The sequence below is a fragment of the Juglans regia genome, chromosome 11 (assembly GCF_001411555.2).
Source record: "Juglans regia cultivar Chandler chromosome 11, Walnut 2.0, whole genome shotgun sequence".
Taxonomy (NCBI): Eukaryota; Viridiplantae; Streptophyta; class Magnoliopsida; order Fagales; family Juglandaceae; genus Juglans; species Juglans regia.
The window spans coordinates 22,071,533-22,092,632 of NC_049911.1; the positions used below are offsets into that span (position 1 = coordinate 22,071,533).

A 21,100-nucleotide genomic window follows, 5' to 3' on the forward strand; every position below is an offset into this window, starting at 1 on the left:
AATGAATTATAAGCGATAAAATATTATGAGTTTTTTTTTTATTATTATTTACATAAAAAATCGCTAGAATTGGGTTTGGTTTGAATCTATCGGTCGGTGTGGGACATAACACGTCAATTGATGCAATTCAAATAAGGAGCGTATGACTTGAGCAAAATGTCAGGTTCCGCAAGCTTAGGAATTGGGGGGGTATGGACACTTTGCACAGACCCAGAACATGCAAGAATCTTAAATTGACCAAAGGCTATCTCCAGCTGCATTTTAGCTAGAGTTTTAAAGTAGCACTCACGTTTGTCTTTGAATCTGGAAATCATGACATATGGAGGAGTTACCCAAGTCCACATATTATCACAGTACTGATGATCTTTGTAGCAGTACTGAGAGATCGTTATAAACAGGCACTGCACTTGAAAACCATTAGAACCACGTGTATGTTGAATAATATCTTTCGTTATGTTGTCTAGCTAATTGAGCTTGTCGTCGGTTCGAATATGGCATTTATTAATTTAAAAAAATGATATTTATAGTTTTAGAATGTGTAAGTTTTAATAGACTTCTTTTGAAAAAAATAGATAAATTTGAGATCCGTAAAAAAATTAAAAATTAATGGTACAACTAACCTTTTTTTAAACGGAATGCACAAGATTTACACACTCTAAAACTATATCTAACACTAATAAGAAAATAATGTCGGAAATTAACATGCCAAAATAATTCACATCTGGCACTTGACCCTGAACAGCCATCACCTACTCTTTTGGAATCTCCCTCCAGGATAGTTTTCCTTAATCCCAACTCAATGCCAAAGATTGCTGCTTTGAGTGCTGCATAGGCTTTCGCTATTAGGAAGTCAAGGAATAAGTCTTGCTTCTTTCTCATGGTGGCCAGAATATTACCCTCTTCATCTCTAACAACAACACCAATGCCTATCTTACAATGAATCTTATTTACCACTACATCCCAGTTAATCTTGTAGAAACTTGGTGGAGGATTTTCCCATCTAATAATTTCAGTATTAGTGAGGGAGTGGTTATCCATCCCTCTTTCAGAAGTTTTAAGCTCCTTCAATAATTGGTTGGCATTGTACAACAAAGAATTGGGAGGGATGAAAATATCTTTAAAGACAAATTCATTCTTTCTCCACCACAATTTCCAGAGCACCAATGACAATTCTGTCATCTCATCTTTGTTCAATTTCCTGAACATTTCTTCCAAAATGTCCTTTATACTCTTGTGTGATACTTGACTTTTTTGAATTTACATTAAGCATTGTCACAATTCAATAATAATTCATGTAAGTGTCACATTACTTAAGTATGACTATTGTATTATCTTGGCCTCTTATATAAATGTTGGCTTAGGAGGTCAATATAATGCAAAATACAACTCTAATAAGTTTATTTTTTTTAATATATAAATTTTAATTATATTATAATTAAAATTTATATATAGACCCAATAAGTCATTGGGTTGAGCGGAGAGCGGTGCGGGGTAAGATTTCAACCCCACCCCCCCGGAACTGGGGAGGGGGTGCCCCCGCACCGTATGATGTGGGTAGCACTCTGGCCTACCCAAAACATCATTCATTGTATCACAATTCAATAATATATTCATGAGCCAATTTTGAACTTTTCCAGTATTGTGTAAGTTAATTATTTTGAGAAATATTTTAACTACAAATAAATTGTATAAAAACAAATTCATGAAATGATATGGCTTAATGTGATACGTTAGATTGTAAAGTTACTTTTATCTTAAAATAAACGTAACGTATCACATTTTTTATTGTCAATTTATGAATTTACTTTTATAAAATCTTTTTTGTGATTAAGAGACTCTTTAATTATTTGTATACACAGGTATAGTAATATAACTAACCCTAGAGGCATTTAAACTGTGTCCCAACTTTAAATTTACATTTATTAGTAGCATCCCTTGTATTAATGGCCTTTACCATAATCCATGCCAATCTAGAAGAGATTTGGTATGCTGCCATGCAATGGATATTCTAATTTCTCACATGGCTTTAATGCACCCATTCTTGCAATCATGGAAGTGTCTCTTTTTGCAAATTAGACTTAAATCTATCTTTCCTGTCATTTAATAAATGTCCTAGCTTGAATTAAGGAGTTCATCAACGCATAAAATTATTAGGCACTCTCAAAGTATAGATAAAAAAAAATACTTTCATCCTATTATAATAAATTATATATTTAAAATTATTTATATAAATACCAATTTTAATTGACAAAACCCAATTTTCCTCTTTTTGTACCATTCTCTTGATGTTTTGTATTGTAATATTCTGTTTTCAAACCTTTCATGTGAGTCCTGCAGGTTTGCATCAGTAATTGTTGCAATTTTCTTAACCGTGGTCTGTCATGATGTTTGGAAAAAATGCATTTTTAAGAGAAGTGTTATATGTTTTATAAAAGTAAATTTACAAACTGACGTTATTTCTTGTGATATGTTAGATCTACTTTACAATAAAAATAATTTTATAATCCAAAATTTATAAGTTTATTTTTATAAATCTAATCATCCCTAAAGTATTTTTCTTTAATTAATCCATGAAACTGGAACTCATTTATCCTTTCCAATCTTAAATTAAAAAAATAGTTCTAAACTATCAATAGATTTTACTTTGCACTTTTCATTTGTGTTCGATCATTAAATTTGGAGTGAAAAATGATAATTATCCACAAATTTTTTAAGTTACTTTTTTGCATGTTCAAAAGCAAGATTGAACTTGTTCAGTGAATCAGTAGGCCGGCCGTTACCTTTATCTTGTACCAACAGAACCGCTGGTTGTCATACAACCAAAGCGCTCACAAAAAAAACAGTCAATGGCCACTCTTGCTTCCTCATCCTCTCTACTCCTCTCCTGTCCACCCTCCAACTTTTCTCCACCTTCTCTTTCTTCTGCCCCACGCCTCTCTCTCCCTTCTTTCTCTCACTCCAATGCTCTCTCTTCCTCCCTCTCCATTTCTCTTCCTTTTCTCACGTACCCCACAAGTTCTAAACGCTTTGCTCCCTCTGCCTTGAGTGTCAGGGCCAGTGCTACAGAGAAGAAAAAGGTCCTCATAGTTAATACTAATAGTGGTGGGCATGCGATTATAGGGTTCTATTTTGCAAAAGAGCTTCTGGGTTCTGGCCATGAGGTCACGATATTGACTGTTGGTGAAGAGAGCTCGGACAAGATGAAGAAGCCTCCATTTAACAGATTCTCAGTTAAGATCCACTCTAAATTAATCACTAATATCTCTGTGTGTGTGTCTCTCTGTTCTTTCAATATGGATTTTTAGTGATATGTAATGGATATAATGATTCTCTATTATATACAACTCTTTAACTTATTTTTGTGTTATCCGCAAATTTCCAGGAAATTGTGAGTGCTGGAGGCCGGACCGTGTGGGGGGACCCGGCAGAAGTGGGGAAGGTTGTTGGAGGGGTAGCATTTGATGTGGTTCTGGACAACAATGGCAAGGACCTGGATACTGTAAGGTTTGTTGAGTTAATTATTGAAAATCAATCTTCAATCACGTTGTTTTTGGTATAGCTATGACTATATAGTTGAAGTCTGCCAGCTATCCTGCTTGATAGAACTGGAACATTTTGATGGGCTGCCTTCTAGAAGTTCATGGACCCAAGGAAATAAAGATCATATTGTGTGTTTGCCACCTAAATATAGTATATGCTATGATAGATTTCCCATACTTTGAGTTCTAGTTTCGAAAAAAACCAAGATTTTTCAACCATTTTACAATGTTGGTTGTAGGACTTTATTCCTTGAATGAGCTCTGGGTTATGAGATTATACCCAGCTATATTATGATTGACAAAGCTATAGAATTTTATACCAGACGTGGAGGTTCTGAATGCAGGGAACATGGAGTCATTGAGTGAGCATAATTCGAGCAACTGAAGCATAAATCCTCTTGTTCTACAATCACACTTGCAGGAATATACGCTCTAGATTCCTACACTGCACACTAAGCTCCAATGCCTCACCATTTATGCCTCTTTTTAAACCCAATATGCCAAAGGGCAAGTTACTATGTGGTAGTTCATTAACATCTATTCTTAGTAATATGCAGAAATGCACCAAGTAACTGGAACTAAACACGCTATTGAAAATGGAACAAAAGAAAAGAAACCTATATTTATTCCATCCCTAAGCTTTTATTCTAACATCAATCTGCATATGTAGGCCTGTGATAGATTGGGCAAAGAGTTCTGGCGTCAAGCAATTTCTGTTCATAAGCAGTGCTGGGATTTATAAGCCGACAGAGGAGCCTCCTCATGTTGAAGGAGTATGTTGTATATATATAATCTAAATAGTATACAAGATATGCTGGCTTTTCTCTATTGAATGGGAATCTTTACCTTTAACAGGATGTCGTTAAAGCTGATGCTGGTCATGTTGGAGTGGAGAAATACATTTCAGATGTTTTTGGTATTTGGTCAATATTCCGTCCGCAATACATGATCGGATCTGGCAACAACAAAGATTGTGAGGAATGGTTCTTTGATCGTAAGTGTATAATCTCAAGTGCCCAAAAGAAGTTTAGAATCTCACACACCTTTTCGATTACTCATTTTTCATGGCGCTGCTGTAAGATAGCAATTTTATTTTGAGCCAACAGTGGTGGCCCAATATTACTCCACAAAGCCTTCACTCATTTATTTTTGAGAGAGAAATGATAGTTGCAGTTATGAATGTACAAGCGTCGCGCAATCATTTTGAAAAAAATAAATAAATATGAGACCTACATGAAAATAAATAAATTTTTTAGTAGTGGACTTCACTTTTTTTTAAAGCGACTGTACGGCACTTACATACTCCATGACATAGCATTACTCTTTAACTGAATATGCCATGTCAATCTATCCTTGGCTTAGTGATCACAATATTCCTGAAAACTATGCACTCATATATACCAACTTACCAATTGCAGGAATTGTTCGGGACAGACCAGTTCCAATCCCTGGCTCTGGAATGCAACTGACAAACATCTCTCATACTAGGGACTTGTCCTCTATGCTTACTCTAGCCGTTGAGAAACCAGACGCTGCATCTGCTAACATTTTCAACTGTGTAAGTGACCGTGCAGTGACACTGGATGGAATGGCCAAACTATGCGCTCAAGCTGCTGGTCGCCCTGTTAACATCATTCATTATGATCCAAAAGCAGTTGGAATTGATGCAAAGAAAGCTTTTCCTTTCCGGAACATGGTAACAACTTGTCTTTCTACTAAATGGTTTGGAAGATGGTCTGTAATGAATCAAAAAAAGTCAGTCAGAATAGGAGACATTTAGGGCATCAGATAACCATATTGATGTAAAAACTTTTGACAGCATCAGAGATCATTTACGTTATTCATGCACTGTGCAGCACTTCTATGCGGAACCAAGAGCTGCCAAGGACATTTTGGGCTGGCGCAGCACCACAAACCTTCCTGAAGACTTGAAGGAGCGGTTTGATGAGTACGTAAGGATTGGAAGAGACAAGAAGTCCTTGAAATTTGAGATAGATGACAAGATCTTACAGTCGCTTAAAGTACCAGTGGCTGTATGATCATTCAAACATTCAGTGAGATATCTGTCCATTCCACGAGGCTATATATATATTTAGTCCCCGTATCTTGTCAAAAATCAATGTATTCGATATTATCATTTCAATACTAAAATGATACGATTGAAATTCTTATCTAAATTGTTGCAAACAAAACCTAAGGTCTCGTTTGTTTTCACAACCATTCTCATCTCATTTTATCTAATCATTACAATTTTCTAAAATTTTCATACAAAATAAAACAAACATTTCAATTTTTTCAAATCTCAAAATAAAAATAATATTAAAAAAATATATTCTAATAAATAATAATATTTTATTCAATCTTGAGGGAAAGAAATTGTAGCTCAGAAATTTTGAATTGTAATAATATTGGATGTTGCTCGACCTAATTTCCCATGACATGTTTTCAGAAAACTGGTTTTATTATACTAATCGTATTTGTAGATATTTCCATCATATAAGGAATCCATTTAAGCTAATGTTAGCAAACAGCAAATGAATAACTGAATAAGTGCCTCTCGGCACCCGAAAAAGGAACATCATTTTTTTTATTATTAAGGAAAAAAAAGGAACAAGAAATTGAAAAGAAAAGTTCAATGGGATAATCACAGAGCAAAGATTCTGAAGTTAACCTGCCAGAAAGCAGTATTAAGTGACTCATTCAGAAACTGAAATCAAAGTCCCATCAGAGATACTTGTCTTTTTCTAAGAATCACTTCAAATTTCAAAGTAATAATCTTCATGCTGATTAAATATATTAAGAATTCAGAAAAATAAAAAATCTTGAAAATAAAAATTACTTCCTACTCCGTCTAAACATAAAATTGCCCACAGATGCAAATACTAAAAACAAAGTCGTAAGCTAGGGAATATTCTTAAACTGTTACGGTTTCCAACCTAAACTACCACAAATAGATCCATTAGGACCATTACACTCGGCTAAATGCAGCAGAACTTGCTAATACAACAGCATACTTGTTAACCCAAAAATCAGGTCTGGACAAGATTCAAATCAGATCAGCGCAAGGCAGCGGACTACTGCCTTGGGAGTTTGAAACTCTATCACTCTTGCTTAATCTCAAGGTTCTTGAGTCGTGATTCCAATTCATCCTCGTTACCAGATCCATCCTCTTCTATTGTCTCATCAAGATCTTCTCCTTCAGGGTCATTCTCATCCAGAGGCCCCAGCAAACCGGGAGAATTCTTGAATATAAGCTTAACCTCATCAATCCCTTCATCAGATATGAAATTAGAGTTGATATTTAGCAACTTAAATCCAGGTTTGTGCACAACAGCATGAGCCAAGAGCCTAGCCCCAACCCTTCGAATTGAGTTTGTGCTCAGATCAACTTCATTTAAATGACCCAGGCCCACTTCCAATGCCTTACTCATTACACTTGCACCTTCATCCTTCAGTTCATTCTCAGACAAGTTTAACTTAGTAAGATATTGTTTTGCTGCTATACAGGCTGCTAAAGAAGAGGCAGCTTTGGCAGTAATGTCATTTCCAGCCATTTCCAGAACTTCAAGTGAAGGTGCAGAATCCTTGAGGGCATTGGCCAGGGCTACTGCCCCCTCATCCTCTAAGTTCAGGTAACTGAGGTAAACCTCAGTGAGATCCGTGAAGACAGATACAGATTTACTCAGAGCAATTCCAGCTTCCACACCAAACATGTTGTCACGCAAATCAAGTTTCTTTAGATGGGGGCAAGACCCTAGTGCTTCAGATAAGGATACTCCCCCTTCAGAACCAACCCTCGTGGAAGAACACCGGAAATCCTCCAATGCAGGAGAATGCTTCACAATCTCAGATATTGCAAAAGCCCCTTCATCTCCTGTCATGTTGTTGTGAAACTGAAGAATCCTCAGCTTCTCAGTGGAAGGAATAAGCTCACAAACTGCTCTTGCAGCTTCCTCTGAGATACCATCATTCATCAGATAAAGTTCCTCCAAATTCTTCTGAGACCTTAGCAGGGAACCAAATGCCCTGACACCCTTTTCACCCATGGCATTGTTGGAAAGGTCCAGATATCTCAAAACACAACCTTCCAAGGCTGAAGAAAAGATATTCATAACCTCAAGAGCTTCTTCCTCTGGCCTTCCAGCAATAAAATCTGAGAGGTCTACTTCTGTCAATTGATCCTTAATGGATAATAGAATGGGTTCAGCAACACGAGTAGCACCCAGGCCAAAACTTCTATTGCTGAAACAAATCTTAGTGTATGAGTTTTGTTCCCTAAGTGGTTTTAAAAGCTCTTCAGCCTCCTCTGCTTCAATAAAAGCCCTACGACCTCCAGATATATCAAAGACTGTTTCATTAGCAGCAGTAACTTTCTCAGATATCATAACCTCTCCATCCTCCTTTGTTCTGGGGCCTCTTTTAAGAACTTCCAGCATAAGCTTACTTGATTCTTTGGCATAAATTTGCACAGCAGAACTCCCATCGCCATCTGGCTCCTTCACAAATTGTTGGTTTGCAGTACCAAAAGAAATATCTTCTATATACTTGGCATCTTCCTCAGCATCTTCTTTACTCAACAGGCCATACTTCCTTGAGAAAATGGATGGAGTTGTAAGGTTCTTGATCATTCGATCTACAAGCATTAGCCTCGTGCTCTGGCTAGGGGGCCACAATTTGATTGGCAATGTTCGGTGTTGAAAAGTTTGTGTTGAAGAATCCATGCCAAAGAAACCTGCAACCAAGTAAAAAAAATTTTTTTTATAAGTAAAATAACATTTTATTGAGTAAATATGCATAGCCCAAGTACAAGAAGTATACAAACAGCAACACCTAGTTACAAAGCATACAAAAACCAGGATATAATTATATTCGGGGGGAGAACATTCATTGAACCAACCTAATCCAATAAAGCCAAACAGATAGCTCAAATTATCCAAAAACACTTCTGGCTCAACAACATAATTACTTTAGTATTTAGAGCAATCAAGTTAATTTATTTCATAAAGTTCTCAACTACTGGAATTGTAATTTTTTTAATAGGTAAACAAACTACTCGAATTGAAATTACAATTTCTTCAACACACAGATAACCCTTTTTTTTGTGCCTATGCCTCAACCACTAGTGTGCACAGGTGCACACAAAAGAAAATAAATAAATAAACAACCGAAGACCAGTCCTTATAAGATAAACAAGCCAAAAAGTAGAAAGGAGCATGGTGCACTAGGAAAAAAAATAAAAATTAAAAAGAATTACAATGCGGTTACAAGAAACCTACATTCTGAGGTGAAAGTTCATAAAAAAATGAAATAATACAAAAAGCAAAACTCAACATCACACAATGATTAATTTAGTATGCACTCTACTGGAATTGAAATTTTTTTAATCGGTAAACAAACTACTGGAATTGAAATTACAATTTCTTCAACATATAGATAACCCCTTTTTTTGTGCCTATGCCTCAACCACTAGGGTGCACAAGTGCACACAAAAGAAAAAAAAATAAACAACCGGAGACCACTCCTTATAAGATAAACAAACCAAAAAGTAGAAGGGAGCATGGTGCACTAGGAAAAAAAATAAAACTTAAATAGGATTACAATGCGGTTAGAAGAAACATACATTCTGAGGTGAAAGTACATAAAAATATGAAATAACACAATAAGCAAAACTCGACATCACATAATGATTAATTTAGCATGCACTCTACAAGAAGCAGTGGTGGAACCAGTAATTGTGTTGAGGGGGGGCCAACTTTTTTACTTTGTGACACATTTATGTAAAGAGTAATAATCCCTTTGAAAAAAGAATGAGGTCCATCATTAAAAAATAATTTTTTCATGTGAGTCATAGATTTACCTACTTTTTTCAAAGGGAGTGGGCGGGGCTTGCACATCCTAGAACTGCCAACATCACTTCTCTTATGTAAATTAAAAAGAGATTGAAAAATCATAAAAACATAACTACATATAAAAGTATATCTCGGTAATTTGGTACGTTAGAAATAAAATTATAAAAACACAACTTAATATATGTTTCAGATTCTAACGATAATGTTTCATGGAATAATATTCATCCATTGTTATTTTTGTAATGAAATATTTATAATTTATTTTCTTCATTTAAACTATCAAGAGATCTTTTAGAATGTCATCTTGCATTCTAGTATGTAAGTTACTTTATCAGATTTCATGCAAAATCTAGATATTTTCGCATCACATTAAACATATAATGTTATAATTGAAAGTTTAAATAAATTCTTTTCTTTCTCAATGAAGTCTAAAGGATAAAATCTCGCAACTATTTTTTATATAGATCATTGACCTTAAATAATTTTTCTTGTATTTTCACTTTGGATTCCATATTAAGAAGCCCAAAATTGTATAACAAAAAACTTTGGAATCCATATTAATAAACTTATTATTTCTCCTAAACTTAGTTTTAAGTTTAATTTTGAAGAGGTCACATCCTTGAAAATAAATAATATGTAGAAATTAAACAGAATTTGGGGACTATAAGAAACAAAACTAAAGAGAAGCATTTTTAGGTATATTAAAATTTTAGAAAATTTTAGAGAGTATATGGAGATTATAAGTTTTTTTTTTTTTTTTTTTTTTTGGGCATTTTCTATATTTATAGAATTATGTATAAAATCAAAGGGGGTATATTGTGTTTTCAAAAAGTTTTGGGGGGGGCCATGGCCCCCCTCAAGTCCAACGTGGGTCCACCACTGACAAGAAGGGAACCACTAGCATTGTGCCAAGAGTGATGGTGAAGTTGGTGCTGGCGCAGAAAAAGTAGCAACAACAGTTGCAGCAATGGCAACGGTGGTGGTGTGCCCCTCACAGTATTGGCCCTAGTGTTCATAGTACCAGCAGCAGTGATGATGGTAGCACTGATGTCAACAATACAAGAGTCAAGTACTTTCAGTGAAGGAAACAACATCTTGCAATATATACCAATGTACAGGGGTGGTGATAGCAGCAAGGCAACATTTGATGTCATTAAAGGAAATGATATCAATTATTCCTATAATATATACCAATGTGCAGTTCTGTGAAAGCATACAAGCAAAAAGGTGGTTGAGTGATAAGAATTTTAGCTTGCCTATTGAACAAAAGTATATCCATTATTAAAATTATCAATCACATGACTTTGCTTACAGATTTATAATCTCCAAATACTTTTTTTTATTGGCACCAGGTGTCCGACAACAGAATATATAAATATATATATAATCTCCAAATACTATAAAACAAGAATATATATTTGGGAGAGAAGCAGTTCTAACACACTCAATGATCCAAAACTGATGGCTCACGTAAGAGTTTTTGAACATAGTATTGCATAAACAATGGAATTTGACACAAGAAACAGAGAAACTAACAACTCAACAGTTTCACTTATTCATATTTAGAAAACTTGATACAACAGATGAGTTTTTCTGTCCAAAATCTACTACCATTAATTCAAAAAAATAAAGCAAATCACAAGATCATAACTACCTACATAACAGCAAACTTTCACACAAAACCTGTACATCTCTTTGGTGTTCTTACAGAAAGGGCACTGATAATATACCTTGTTATAGCTTTGATTTTTATTTTGCATTCGGTTAATCTGTTGTATGATGAAAATCAAAGATCTTAATCCTCTTGTACCCCAGAACGAAAGGTACAAACTCAACTTGCTTTCTTCTCTAAACATTTCCTAAGCATCATTATAGGTCAAGGTTTCTGATCTAAGCAGCATCTTAGAACTTCAATTCAACACTTTTGTAAAATCAATTAACAGATCTAGATATTGAAAAAGGAACATTCACTAATCATAGAGGAAATTACAGAAGTAGAAAAGTATAAAAGGCTTTCTGGTTAGAAGACTTATCTAAGAATGATGGGGAAACGAAACCTTATAAGGAATTAGGAGTACCGATGTAATCCAAGACTTTCTTTTCAAGTTATTAAACTTCTCCACAACCAATCAAAGCAAAAAGGCCAGGAACAAAGCACAGAGAAAGCAGCAATCATTTCAACTAGTCAAGCATTGCACCCAACCCTACGAGAAAGACCGCGTGAAAATTCAGAATCATTCGCTAGAAAATTGCCTGTCAGTTTCATATACGCTAAATTGCAAAGAAAATCTAAGGAAAAGTCGGAGTTTACAAGGGCCGAGTCAACCCTTTTTTTATAAGTAAGGGCCGAGTCAACCCTTAATCTATAGGTGCCATAAGTTAACATTCCAAGCATCCAGTTATTTTCCGAAGTATTGCAAGCAACCAAACAAACAGTAAAGCGGAAAAATGAGACAGTGTAAAGAGAATCCGATGCGGCAACAGGAACGAACAGAGAAAAATAAACTACAAGCCCTAGAAATTTAAGGGTAACTGAGAAGATAAAAATACACCTGTTGTTTTCCTTCCTCCTCTTTGTTTCTCTTGAAAACTTCCGAGGATTTTCAGGCGAGTGGTGTGGTGGGCAAAGAAAAATCCAAAAGAGAGTGGGAGTGAAAGAATTGGAGGGAAATGATGAAAACCTAATCCTAACTTCAAAAAAGATATATTATTGAGGGAGAAGCAAAGTATAGCTCTATAGGCTTTCGAAACGGAATGACTAAAATGTCCCCCCGAGTTTCTTTTTATTACGTTCTAAAAACTTGGGCTCTGACCCGGATTGGGTTCAGCCTTAAACTTGGGCTTTGATTTTTTCTAATCTTCACCTCTTTTAGGGGAAAAAAAATACAGAGAGTTTTTTCATGACCTACTACAAAATAATATATTAAAAATATAAAAAATTATTCTCGTTTAATATTAATCACCCATACACCTCACACCTTATAAAAATTATAAGTATAAAATATGAGATTAAATAATAATTGATGCATAACATTCTTCTAAAAATATTAGTGTATAACCTCCGTGACATGTAAATTGAATAACAATATCTGTTAAATATTATATTTTTTAAAATGATTGTTTGGATAAATCTATTTACAAGCTTTTTTATAGTCGCTTACATAAAAAAAAATATTGATGTTTTGACTTTTTTTAATATAATTAGAACTGTGTTATACACTAGATTTGTATACAGAATAACTCAAGATTCTATTGTATAATATAAAGTTAAAAGTTGAGTTAAGATTAAAATTAAAAGTTGAATAAAATATTTTTTTTAATATTATTTTTATTTTAAAATTTAAAAAATTTGAATTGTTTATTTTATTTTATATAAAAATTTAAAAAGTTGTAATGATTAGATGAGTTGAGAGGAATTCTAAAAACAAACGAGTTCGAAATATACTTTCTTTTGAGTTCATGGTTATGGAGTTTAAGGGTACTTTCATTTCAAGCTGCTATTGGAGATCCTCTTTCATTTCCCATTCAATTTGTGTACTTCAAGTCGTTTCAGTTCTGTGGGGGAGTATTAAAATATTAGTTGTAGTTCTGTTAATTGTTTACAAATTAGTTGTAGTTAGTTGGAGAATTAACAAAAGGCTATAAAATACATATAGACAAGATTCAGACTGACCAATAAAATCTAAACCATAATTGCCCTCTCATTTTAAATGAGTCATTTATATCATTCATCATTTTCAATCATTTCTTTTTTGAGTTTATCTTAAAACAAGATGTGATGTAAATGATGTTTTTCACCCTCAAGCAAGGTGGCCAGCCCCCACTCCGACATGGGTGGTCGGTCGGTCACCACCCCACGCCAGAGTGATTTTCAAGCCATCAACCCAAGTGCTTGATAATGATTGTTCAAAAATGGTTGGTTTGAGAATTTAAAGTTTGTGGTTTATATTTTAGAATTTGAGAACTATCTTCTATGTTTAGCTTTTTTTAAAAAAAGTTGAAATTCCCACTTGGTACTTATAGATTGGAGGATTTTGCACCACTCAAGTGACATGAATCTTGTCTTTTATCTTCCAATTCTATTTTTGATAGTATAGATACAATATAGTTCTCATTTATTTTTACAACTCATCTCATCTTATCATTATAATTTTTGTAAATTTTTAAACAAAATAAAATAAACAATTCAACTTTTTCTAATCTCCAAAAAAAAAAATATTAAAAAAATATATTCTAACAATATTTTATTCAACTTTTAACTTTCATCTCATCTCATCTCATCAACACTATTTATCAGACAAAATAAATTGACATATGACTTGTTATATTGGAAAAAGAAATGATACTTGCAGTTATGAGTGTGCAAAAACTGCACAATCACTTTAAAAAAAGTGAATAAATACCAGATCTATATGAAAAAAAAAATTAATTTTTTAATAGTAGATCATATTCTTATTCAAAATGATTACACAATGCTTACATACTCCATAATTATACATAACATTACTATATTGGAAGAAGATATTTTCTATTTAACCCTGATAAAAGAAGAGATTCAAGAGGAGGTGGATGTTTGTCTAGTCTTTCGGTTTGGTTTTGTTCTCATTAGTAATGATTACAAGGCTGTGAGTGACGATAATTGAACCCTTTTTTAAGCATTATGTAAGCTCACTATCTTTCCTAATTCAGAGCAAATCGACCCATCGAAAGATAATCATCCTTATTAAGCATGAACAAGATGATCCAATAAATGATAAAAATTGAATATTAATCGTTTTTAGTTGTCTGGTTATATTGAATTGATTTAACTTTAGACAGAGATAAATATATCATATCAAGTCCTATAACATTTAATATTATTCGAATAAAATTTTTAGAAAACGTAAACTCTACATCAGTCTTTAATGTTGTATCTATTTTTTTTTTTTTTTATGGATGGCAGTCTACAGCCGCCGCTCTCAATCCCACTAGGAGCCACCTATAGTGTAAAATATTGTGATTTTTTATTTTTTATTTTTTATACATGTATTTTTTTAACATTGTAAAATATTTAAAAAAAAAAGAATTATAATATCATTAAAAAACATTTACTTAATCACTAAGTAAAAAAAATATATATTAAAAAAGTTTTAAAGAAATATAGCGGCACCGAGAGCAGAACCGAGAGCTGTGAAAATAGCTTTACTCATTTCTTTATATATTTGAACATCTGATTGATTCGGAGTAGATATGGAGAAAACCCAACTGTACATGCTAAAATATTTCCAGTTGTTTCTCAATCTTTTTTTCAAAACCCCATCACTTTATTATATGGAATCATATTAAAATTCTACAACTCTTATGCCATGTTAGGTAGGCTTAGTGGCTTTTGCCAAGTTAATCTTCCCAACCTAATTAGACATGTGATGGATGCATTAAGATTAATCAGTCTATGGCCTAATCTCATGTTGCCACCGGCAACCACCGACATGGTATCAATTTTATATTTTAACACATCACTTACTCTAGAAGAATAAATAATAATGGTACATACAATCTTAGAATATGCAAATCCCGCAATTAAAAAAGTTTTTTTAGATATATCTCATATTTATCAGCGTAAAATTCATTAAAACTATATCTAATATTATTTAAAAAATATATATATATTGATAGTTTATTGATTTATTGAATTAAAAAACTTGCATAGATTCTTCTGAATATTAAACTTGTGGGTTCACTTGTCCTTCTCTTCATCTCAAAGTTTCAACCAACAAACGAACATAAATATAATGCTTAAAACTGTGTGATTAAGATGTCAGATGAGACATATCAAATCCTGCAACCCCAAGATTTAAAAAATTTTGATTAATTTATTGGATGTAAAATATTATTTAGTTGTGTTCTTCACTCCACAACGCACTTTCTGAGAGCCTCATTGAATTGGCAGCATTTGGTTGTGGTGGGTGCTGCAGCTACAATCCACTCAAGAACTTTGTCTTCTTTCATTAATTATAAATTCATCTCTTTCTTATCTCCTGGCGGTGGTCCATCTCACAGCAAACGCGTCTCTATTATTCCATTAGGTGCAAGAGCGGTTAGGTCATATTTCTTTTCTTTAACCTTCCAATGACAATTTTTCGCATAAAATAATTCTTTTTTATATAAAAAAATACAAAAAAAATGTTATACAAAATATTTATATTATAAAAATAATTTGATATGATATATCAAATTTACGATCACTTTTATTATAAAATAAATTTAATATATTATATAAAATTACATCAATTTATCAATTTATTTTTATAAAATATTTATACCAGATTAACACTTCCCCTTTAAGAAAAATCAATACATAAATTGAAAAACTGTTTGCCTTGATTCTACTTTACAATTGAGAATAGACGAGCTTAGAGTGGTAACCTTTAACAGTTGCTAAAAGAAGACCCCACCATTTTGTTAATGATTAGTTTTTTTTCTGTTCATGTTTCCTTCCATTTTGATGTATTGTGAAATGATGGTCCATAATTATATCTTATAATTCAAAAAAGATTGTAATGCTAGACTATAAGATAGATCGTGAGTGCTAGCAGGTTTAAATAGTAAGATGAAATGAATAAAATATTATTTTTTAATATTATTATTATTTTAAAGTTAAAAAAATTAAATTATTTATTATATTTTATGTAAAAATTTAAAAAAATTATAATAATAAAATAAAATAAATCAATCTCTTTATCCAAAGAGTTATTTGCGTTTTGCCATCATTCATCAATTTTTTGTAAGAAAAATCCATCGAATACAAACAAAAATAAAAAGTGTTAAAAATAACTCTCTTGAATAAGATTACCTTCTTACAGCTAAAAAAAAAAAAAAAATTACCTTCTTACAAAGTGGAGGGGAAAAATAAGGAAAGTAACCAGTAGGTCCCACTTCATCACAAGGAGGAGGAACTGAGGAAGGTAAGAATCAACAATTCCCCGCTTATCACTCAACAAAGGAAGAGTGCACTGCCGACACAATCTTCCATGTGAAGCCAGTTTAGCGGGTGTTGAGAGAGAGAGAGAGGGGGGCACTTGTGGGAATAAATAAAGAAGCAATCTTTGATTACTTTTTTCTTGTGACAAAAACTGTGCAGAAACGTGCTGTGGCAGAGAGAAGAAGGAAGGGTAAACTCCATGAGACAAGCTAATGCCTCTCTGTGCAGTGTATCTTCTTCGTGCCTCCCGCTCAGGTAGAAGAAGCTACTTGTTATAGCATTGTTGAGACATCCCCCTTGGCCCTTACACTCTGTAAGTTTTATATATTAAGTTGTCGTTTTCTTCTGGTATGTGTTCCTGTCCAGATTTAGGCTCGACATTGTGGTTACTGAGTTGGGATTTGATGGCACAATGTATATTCTGTTTGAGGGTTTGATTGGAACTGGTGGGTTTGCTTATTTTGTTGGATTTCTTTGTTTCTCTTCTGGGTTTCCCTGTTTTGTCCGAATCGCTTTTGAGGATGACTTTGATTAAATTAGAAATGTGTATTGGTTTCCTAATTCGGACGCCCTACTAATTGTTAGGGTTATCTTTAGTATTTTTTCAGTTGGTTAAAAGTTGACATCTTGCCGGGAAGTTCGGGAACAAGGGTCACCGAGATCTGTCCGTAATGGCGGGGAGAAAGATTAATCTGGTGTAAAGTAAAAGAACTAGGCTTCGATATGCAATTTGGGTCTGTTAAACTTTTATCGAATAAGCAATTCGTCACCTGATTTGCCTCCTAACCAACTTCGAATACTGCATTTTTTAGATTGAAACAGGATTGAAGCTTATTGAATCAATTGCACGGTGTGTATAATAGTGACAACTTCTGGAAGTTTGTTCATGCTATTGTACACCCATGCGAAGGAGAGATTGAATACTTTCAATCTTAGATTTTGTTGTTTTATTCATGATAAATCCCCAAATTTGGAAATCAGCTAGATCTGGTGTAAGCTTAGACTGATTTGCTACTGGATGAAACAATATAAAAAGGTAGCTCTCAGATTATATTTAAGTCACAAACATCAAACTAAGTCTGCATTCAGAAGTTTCTTGGTAGGGGGAGCTATAGGCTTATGGGAATCCTTTGTAGGGGGAAAGGATGTTGTCAAAATCAAGAAACACAGACAGAACCTATTTCAAGAAAGTCAACGGAAAAGAATTCAAGTAAAGTAGTGTATATCATGGCCAGTGGAAGAAATGGAAGGATGTATGTTATTCTGGATTACTTCTGAAAATTTGTGATTTTTGTGAAATGAAACACTAGAGTTCTTTCCATGCATTTTGAGAAATGATTCTTCTGTAATGATGTCGATGTGCAACTGATGCATTTATGCCCTGTAGCAGAGCTTGTTGGTTGCCTATCGACTTTGGCTTTTCTGTGTCCAAAAATACTTCTCAGGAAGCACTTGCATAGTCACATCAAAAGTAGCGCTTGCAAAATCATCCTTGTTCATAGCTTTAAAATCGCTAGTTGCAATGACAAGTTTTTGAAATGCTAAAAAGAGCATTCAAATGATAGTGCTTTCATGAGTGTCAAAAGAATTGTTTCAAATAGTTATTTGAGTAACTCTCACCTTGGAGTAACTGAAAAAAAAAAGGTTCATTTGAATAACTCCTAGGGGAGAGTCAGGTGGCATGCTGATCTTAGATAAGCACCTGGCATGGTCTATATCCAGCCTTGAAATCAATGTCACATATTTTCATGGATTTCAAGACTGTTACTCTCTCATGTTTTCCAGCAAGAATGTTGCTTTGAGTACTTCTCGACTATGAATTAGCTTATTGATTTTTAATATTGTTGTGCAGATTGGAGATGGGTACATTGGCATTTCATGCTCAGAATGTAGACTCAGATATTTACCTTTCATTGGGGCTTACAGAATTGAGAAAAGGCTTTCTGGGAAGTCCACGGGTTTTATCACTTCTCTCCTCACTGCTTGAGAGATCTGTTCAAAAAAATGAGTTGCTATTGGAGATGTCACAAATTAAAGATGTTGTTACAATATTCCATGGTCAGAGAGCACCTACTCTGAGCATCCGGCACTATATTGATCGAATCTTCAAGTACTCTGCTTGCAGCCCTTCCTGCTTTGTTGTTGCACATATCTATATCGATAGATTCCTCCAGTGTACAGAGGTTCATTTAACATCCCTAAATGTTCACCGGCTTCTGATAATAAGTATTATGCTCGCAGCAAAGTTTATTGATGACGCGTAAGTACTGATAAAACAGAGTTGTCTTGAATTATAGTATTGCTTGGTTTTCCTTATCAAAGAAAAAAAATCTTGTGACTTGGTTTTCTAATTTTCTAGTTATTATACTTCTTATCAGCAAAGCTGGATCATGTGAGGAAATTTATTTAAGGAAACAGTGTGATTTCGATAGCTCTCATCGATGAAGTTCAGAGGATCATAGTCCTCAAATATTTGTTTCATGATAATAATGTGCAGACTTAATAGAATCCCGAAACTTCCTAGGGATCCTGACATGCATATATCCATAAGCCAATCGGAATGACCAATTATATTGAGCTTAGGTGTCGATATTGTGTTGTTTTCGCTTTACTTTCGGTATGTTCTGAAATGAACGTATTACCTTATTTTGCAGATTCTTCAACAATGCCTATTATGCCAAAGTGGGAGGAGTAAGCACTGCAGAGTTGAACAGGTTGGAGATGAAGTTTTTGTTCAGTATAGATTTTAGACTCCAAGTGACATCGGAGACTTTTGGAAGATATTGTGCGCTATTGGAAAGGGAAACTGCAGAAGTGCTCCAAATTGAACGGCCTTTTCAAGCCTGTAGAATTAAAGAGAGTTGGTCAAACAAAGATGATTCAAATTGTGCTTCCACAGTTGCACGGTGAAAATATGGAATTATGCACCATGTCTGAGTATAAACCAAATTTCTGAAACACAATCAAATTAGAAAGCATGCTTGTCGAACATGACCAATCGTGTTAGGGACACCATGTTTGTTTGATTACCGTCTTTCAAATGTTGTAATTGGGTACAGATTGAAATAGGTTTTTTCATAGTTCTATTCATCCTGTGCTTTTTCTCAAAGCACCAACTTCTTGTGGTTTATCCCTTGGGTTCGGGTCTTCATCAATGCAGGTGTAAACATAGATTTAAGCAATTCTATGGTTGAAAGGAGATTGATTGCATTTCTGCTGGAAGCAGCTACTGGTGAGTAAAATGGAAGCAGCAAATCTTTTACATCAGATGGCTACAAGAACTGTAGATGGAATAATACCTTAGCCTTGATATATCCTCAAAGCCGGAAGCGAGGGCTAAGTCTAAACACTCCATTAATTAAGTGTATATGTGTATATATATATATATATATATATATATGGAAAATGATAGAGCCACCCCTGCTGGGAGTCACCACTGGCTCTATCATGTATTTTGTATTTTTTAATGTATTTTTTTTACAGTTATTTTTATATAGATTTTTTTATTTTAAATATTTAAAAAAAATTAAGAAATTAATAATATTATTAAAAAATACTTCTTTAATCATGAAGTAAAAAAATTATTTTTTTATTTACTTCGTGATTAAGGAAGTATTTTTTAATAATTTTTTTTTTTACTTTATAATTAAAGAAATATTTTTTAATAATATTATAAATTTATTTTATTTTTTAAAAATATTTAAAAGTATTAAAAAAATTTCTATAAAAAATAATTGTAAAAAAAATACATATAAAAATACATGCTAGAGCCAGTTGTGACTCCAGCCAGCGGTGGCTCTAGCAGTACTCATATAAATATATATATATATATATATATATATTTATATTTATATTTATAGATGCATAAACTTGGTAAGTTGTCGTTGATTTAGAGCTATGTCTTCGGAATATGTATTTTCTCCCCTGGGAGTCGGGACTGTTGTTTTTCGTAACACAGACTTTAGTTCAAGGCATGAATGGTTAGTTGGTTGTAAGGAAGCTATGCCAATTCCATTATATCATATTATGATAAAATAAAAACTACAAGAGATGGGAAATGGATGTCAATGACAATAAACAACAAAAATATATTATAAATCGCTTTAGTTGCCCAATCAAAGGGTTATGGATTTTTCAGTATGGATCAATGGTCTAAGTTGAATAGCATTCACGGTAATGAGTGGAAAATACATGAGATAATCTTGGTGTGTAAGGACGGGATTGGTGGGGGATGGAGAATGCCAAAGAGGGAATAGGAGCTCTACCAAGGAAAAAGCCTTGCAAAAGAGAGCCTCGCCATGGAGAGAGAATAAACTGTTGGGAAATATATTTTGAAAATGTTTTGTAAACTAGAAAATATGTAAAGAAATAACAAGGACAAATTCAAAAGAGAGAATCCGGTATTGAGGCACGTTGTGATAGACGCTTTCCTTTGAGTAGATTCCGCTACCTCCAATATTAAACATGCACTAGGCTTCTTGACAGTCTACTCTCAAGATACAACAACGTTGGTTCTTCCGTTAATCTCCTCGTCGGTGCACACAAAAGGAGATCCTCTAACCCGATATAAAATAGCCAAAACTCAAAAAAAGAAAGACAAAAAAGAGGAAATGTTTATCTAATTTTTGTAGAAAATTTGGAGTTCATGAATTTGTGGGTGGGGTTTCCTATTTATAGAGAATGAAATGACACATGTAAAAAGTCACAATTTATTTAAATGAAATGGTACATGTAAAAAAACACTTGTGAAA

General features: G+C 33.6%; 3 protein-coding genes across 4 annotated transcripts; 2 read left to right on the plus strand and 1 right to left on the minus strand.

Annotated features, from left to right (window-relative positions):
• The first annotated feature begins 2,776 nt into the window (after positions 1-2,776).
• Positions 2,777-5,731, plus strand: LOC109003353 (chloroplast stem-loop binding protein of 41 kDa a, chloroplastic). The gene is made up of 6 exons (XM_018981458.2): positions 2,777-3,230; positions 3,383-3,504; positions 4,210-4,312; positions 4,395-4,533; positions 4,958-5,235; positions 5,396-5,731. The coding sequence occupies exons 1-6, from the start codon at positions 2,847-2,849 to the stop codon at positions 5,576-5,578; spliced, it is 1,209 nt and encodes a 402-aa protein (XP_018837003.2). The 5' UTR covers positions 2,777-2,846; the 3' UTR covers positions 5,579-5,731.
• Positions 5,732-6,425: 694 nt separating this feature from the next.
• Positions 6,426-12,086, minus strand: LOC109003352 (RAN GTPase-activating protein 1). Its single transcript, XM_018981456.2, has 2 exons — positions 11,941-12,086; positions 6,426-8,271 (listed from the first exon to the last, which is right to left on the minus strand). Exon 2 carries the CDS (start codon positions 8,258-8,260, stop codon positions 6,641-6,643), a length of 1,620 nt encoding a protein of 539 aa, XP_018837001.2. The 5' UTR covers positions 8,261-8,271; positions 11,941-12,086; the 3' UTR covers positions 6,426-6,640.
• Positions 12,087-16,287: 4,201 nt separating this feature from the next.
• Positions 16,288-19,616, plus strand: LOC109003358 (cyclin-P3-1). 2 transcript variants are annotated; one of them, XM_018981470.2, is made up of 3 exons: positions 16,288-16,662; positions 18,202-18,609; positions 19,004-19,616. In XM_018981470.2, exons 2-3 carry the CDS (start codon positions 18,209-18,211, stop codon positions 19,257-19,259), a joined length of 657 nt encoding a protein of 218 aa, XP_018837015.1. In that variant the 5' UTR covers positions 16,288-16,662; positions 18,202-18,208; the 3' UTR covers positions 19,260-19,616. The 2 variants fall into 2 exon arrangements, with proteins under 2 accessions (XP_018837015.1, XP_035551545.1); XM_035695652.1 differs by lacking the exon at positions 16,288-16,662 and adding an exon at positions 16,867-17,602.
• The last annotated feature ends 1,484 nt before the right edge of the window (positions 19,617-21,100 follow it).